General features: G+C 36.4%; 2 protein-coding genes across 3 annotated transcripts; one reads left to right on the top strand and one right to left on the bottom strand.

The window, feature by feature from the left end:
- The first annotated feature begins 203 nt into the window (after positions 1–203).
- LOC106402605 (heat stress transcription factor A-4a) lies at positions 204–2010 on the top strand. Of its 2 annotated transcripts, none has more exons than XM_013843379.3 (3): positions 204–596; positions 688–902; positions 994–2010. In XM_013843379.3, the coding sequence occupies exons 2-3, from the start codon at positions 690–692 to the stop codon at positions 1867–1869; spliced, it is 1089 nt and encodes a 362-aa protein (XP_013698833.1). In that variant the 5' UTR covers positions 204–596; positions 688–689; the 3' UTR covers positions 1870–2010. The 2 variants fall into 2 exon arrangements, with proteins under 2 accessions (XP_013698833.1, XP_013698830.1); XM_013843376.3 differs by having other exon boundaries at positions 679–902.
- Positions 2011–2687: 677 nt separating this feature from the next.
- LOC106404938 (transcription repressor OFP5) lies at positions 2688–4018 on the bottom strand. The gene has a single exon (XM_013845577.3). It carries the CDS (start codon positions 3705–3707, stop codon positions 2745–2747), a length of 963 nt encoding a protein of 320 aa, XP_013701031.1. The 5' UTR covers positions 3708–4018; the 3' UTR covers positions 2688–2744.

The following is a 4018-nucleotide window of genomic DNA, read 5'->3' as shown; positions in this document are numbered from 1 at the left end:
TTGCTCCTCAAGTTAATTGGAATTATCCAACAAATGTACGATTATCTGTTTATAGTTACGTATCATTGACTTTTTAAATTAAAAAAGTTTATAATTAAAAAACTCATAGCATGGTGCCATGCCATGGACCACAGTTTCATAAGAAAATAAAAATAAATGAATAAATAAAAATTCCAACCAAACCCAATCTCTGCAAAAAGATGTGTTGTGTTGTACGATTCGTACGCACTTGATCAAACTTTTAGATGTCAAAAAAAAAAAAAAAATCAATGCCTTTATTTCGTTTAATTTCTATCCAATAAAAATCGTCGAAAGCTTTGACAATTCTTCTTATTATATCAAGCACCGGGTCAATCGTCTTGTCTACTTTTCTTCACAAGACTCTGTTATTTCCTCAGAGAAACAGAGCAAGACAAAATCATTGATCTTTGAAAATTCGAGAAGAAGAGAGGTTTCGAGAAGCATTTTTTTCTTTATATTATAGGATTAGGTGAAAATTTAATACAAAAAGGGCTCTAGATTCATTGAATCTCAGAGTAGTTTTAAAAAGGTTCTGAGAAGCTTCTGTTTGATTGGTTTCATTACCAAAAACACTGGTGGGTTCTCTCTCACTTTGTTAAAGTTCGAAGCTTTATCCACTTTTGGTCGAAAGTTTTGATCTTTGGTTTTCTTGAAAAGCTTTTATAGAGATGGATGAGAGTAACCATGGAGGCTCGCTTCCACCTTTCCTCACCAAAACGTACGAGATGGTTGACGACTCCTCATCTGATTCAATCGTCTCGTGGAGTCAAAGCAACAAAAGCTTCATCGTTTGGAACCCACCAGAGTTTTCAAGAGACCTTCTTCCCAAATTCTTCAAACACAACAACTTCGCAAGCTTCATCCGACAGCTTAATACATACGTACGTGTTTAGTTCTGTTCTGTTTTTTTTCTTTCTTTTTTTTTGTTTAAACCGAACGTTCTTTAGTTTAGTTTAGTTTTTTTGTCTGTAGGGTTTTAGAAAAGCTGATCCAGAGCAATGGGAGTTTGCGAACGATGATTTCGTGAGAGGTCAGCCTCATCTTATGAAGAACATTCATAGACGCAAACCTGTTCACAGCCACTCTTCACCGAGTCTCCAACCTCACCCATTGACTGACTCAGAACGACAGAGAATGAATGATCAGATCGAGAGACTGACCAAGGAGAAAGAAGTGTTGCTTCAGGAGTTACATAAACAAGAAAAGGAACGAGAGATGTTTCAGCAACAAGTTAAAGAACTAAAAGATCAGTTACAACACATGGAGAAGCGTCAGAAGACAATGGTCTCTTTTGTCTCTCAGGTGTTGGAGAAACCGGAGCTTGCTTTGAATCTCTCGCCGTGTCTACTCGAGACTAACGAGAGGAAAAGAAGGTTCCCTAGGATCGGGTTGGAAGGTTCCACAAGCCCTTCTTCACAGGCAAGAGAGCTTCAGGTGGAACAGTTAGAGTCATCAATAGCGGTTTGGGAGAATCTTGTATCTGAAGATTCTAGCGAGAGTTTGGGACAAGAAAAAAGAAGCATGATGACACTTGATGTGGATGAGTCATCTACTTGTCCTGAAAGCCCTCCTCTCCCTTGCATTCAGCTAAGTATCGACACATGTCCTAATTGTCCTACTTCTCCAAGGACCATCGACATGAACTCTGAGCCTGATACTTCCAAAGAACCTCCTCCAGCAGCAGGAGTGAATGATGTCTTCTGGCAGCAGCTTTTGACAGAGAACCCTGGCTCAACTGAGCAAAAGGAAGTTCAAGCAGAGAGGAAAGATGATAAAGCTGAGGAATGTTGGTGGGATTTGAGGAATGTAAATACACTTACAGAACAGCTTGGACATCTGACTTCTTGAGATAGGGAAGTTGTTATGTTAAAGGATCTCTACTTCAGATCTGTTTATAGTTTCTTGTAACATATGTTTCTTTTTTTCTTGTTGGTTCATTGTATTTTGAGTCTGGTTCTGCTTTTCATCATCACATGTTATGTCCTTTCAGTTCACTCTAGCAGACTAACATTAATCTTGCAGGACTATAGAAGCTTAACCTGACAACTTTGTTCAGTTGTTTTCTGTCTTTGATACTTTGATTCATGTGAGAGTTAGGTATCATCTAGAAGCTCTGCTACATTCTCTATTATGCAAAAGATTATGACTGATACTAATTCCTCCCTTTTTATTAGATGACACTTTCAAGATCGTGTACATAGATTATCATTAATTATGAGTAATTCAGTAAGATATACCCGAAATTTTTTTTTGTCACAAATATAAATATAGACCTTAAAAATAAAATGACCAAAATAGACTCAAATGTTTTTATCGAAGAAAATGTACGTTTATATCCATAGGGTTAACTAATTTAGACATTAGGATTTAGAGTTAAATGGTGGGTTTATGGTTTAGGGTTTAGAGTTGAGGAATGATGTTTTGGGAATAAGATTTCAAATTTTAAAAAATAAAAAAAAATTAAATTTTTAAAATAAAAAATGTTATTTTGGTCATTTTAGTTTTTGAGGTTTATTTTTGTGACAAAAACTTATAAAATTCTATTCGAAAGACTTGCCCATTAATTATTCCCTTAAACAAAATTCAACCGATAATAAAATACACAAGAAAATACTAAGGGTGATAAAAATTTAAATTGAAAAAGTCATCTAATTTGGAAAAAAAAATTCTATAAAACTTCCATATTAAAAAAAAAGAGGGATAATTACTATTCAACACCAAAATTAATGTAAATGTAAATCACTGTGCACCTGCTGAAACACATTGATGATCATATCATGGTATTCATTGGTATTGAGTCTAAGATAACAAACCAGAAGCTCTTTGAGTTCTTCAGGGTGGTTGATAATACCATTCTCCATGATCATCTCCACCATTGAATCTCTAAAATCCTTCTGAGGATCGCTCGAGCATTTCACTACTGCAAAGCTTTCCTTCTCAATTCCTCCTCCATCGTGCTCGCGTGCTCTCAGTTTAGCCTTCTTCAAGTCTTGAATAGCTTTAACTCTGCATGCTCTTGGTGAAAAGACTCTAACCTTGCTGTTTTCTTTTGTTCCTAGCTCCCTTCTCAGGTACATAGATTTCCTCTGTTGGTCAGCCTTCAGCTTCACTTCTCTTAGTTTTATTTCCTTCAGCTTCACAAAATCTTCTCTACTGTAGCTTCTTGTACATGTTCTTGTGGCTGGTTTTTGCACCTTGACCTCTGACTCCTGTTCTGATCTCTTTGGTTTTTGTAGGAGAAGCTTTTGGTCACGTCTCTTCTTATCTCTGTTCACGTGAATTCTTGGCGTCATGATCACAGTTCCTCCTTTGTCTCTATCCATTGCCTCTACTTCTAGGAAGCCACGCGTCTCCCTTTGGTTATCTCTTGCTTTCTTCTTCACACTGCTCATGATCTCTTCAAACTTCTCATTTGACTCCATACCTGCTGACCTTTTTGCAACGTTCTCCTTCTCTTCTGATACTCTCTGTAACCTTTTGCTGCTCTCATGAATATCTTTTCCAGGTTTAGTAGAACTCAAGGAAGATTTTGTAGACATCTTCTGGATAGCTTCATCATGATGCTTCTTCTCCTTTGCAGGTTTCAAGTCAGAAGAACCTCTCAACTTTGAAAACCAAGAAACATGATGAGCACGAGACAAAGAAGATGAAGAAGTAACAAGTTTCTTTCTTCCCCATTTCATCATTCCTAAAGATCCTAGAAGTCAGATGTTTTGAACAAATGAGAATTAACTTAAGGGAGGAAACACACTTAAAGAAAATACCCGTTTTAGGATTATAAATATTAATAGGGAGATGAGAAGATGTTTTTTTAACGGGTAAAAGCTATTGCAGTTTTAAAAAAATGGGTATAAAGGTTGTGTTAAACTCGCTCGACCGAGTATAAATGTCCTAAAATTCCGAGATTTCTGGCCGATAACAGTCATCATCTCGAAGAGAGGTATTAGGGATATATATCACACATCGAAAATTTTAAAGGGCATTAAATAATATATAA

Source organism: Brassica napus, chromosome C3 (assembly GCF_020379485.1).
Source record: "Brassica napus cultivar Da-Ae chromosome C3, Da-Ae, whole genome shotgun sequence".
In the NCBI taxonomy this organism is placed as follows: domain Eukaryota; kingdom Viridiplantae; phylum Streptophyta; class Magnoliopsida; order Brassicales; family Brassicaceae; genus Brassica; species Brassica napus.
Note: the sequence above shows the minus strand (reverse complement) of the source record. Positions and strands in the feature narration are given on the sequence as shown.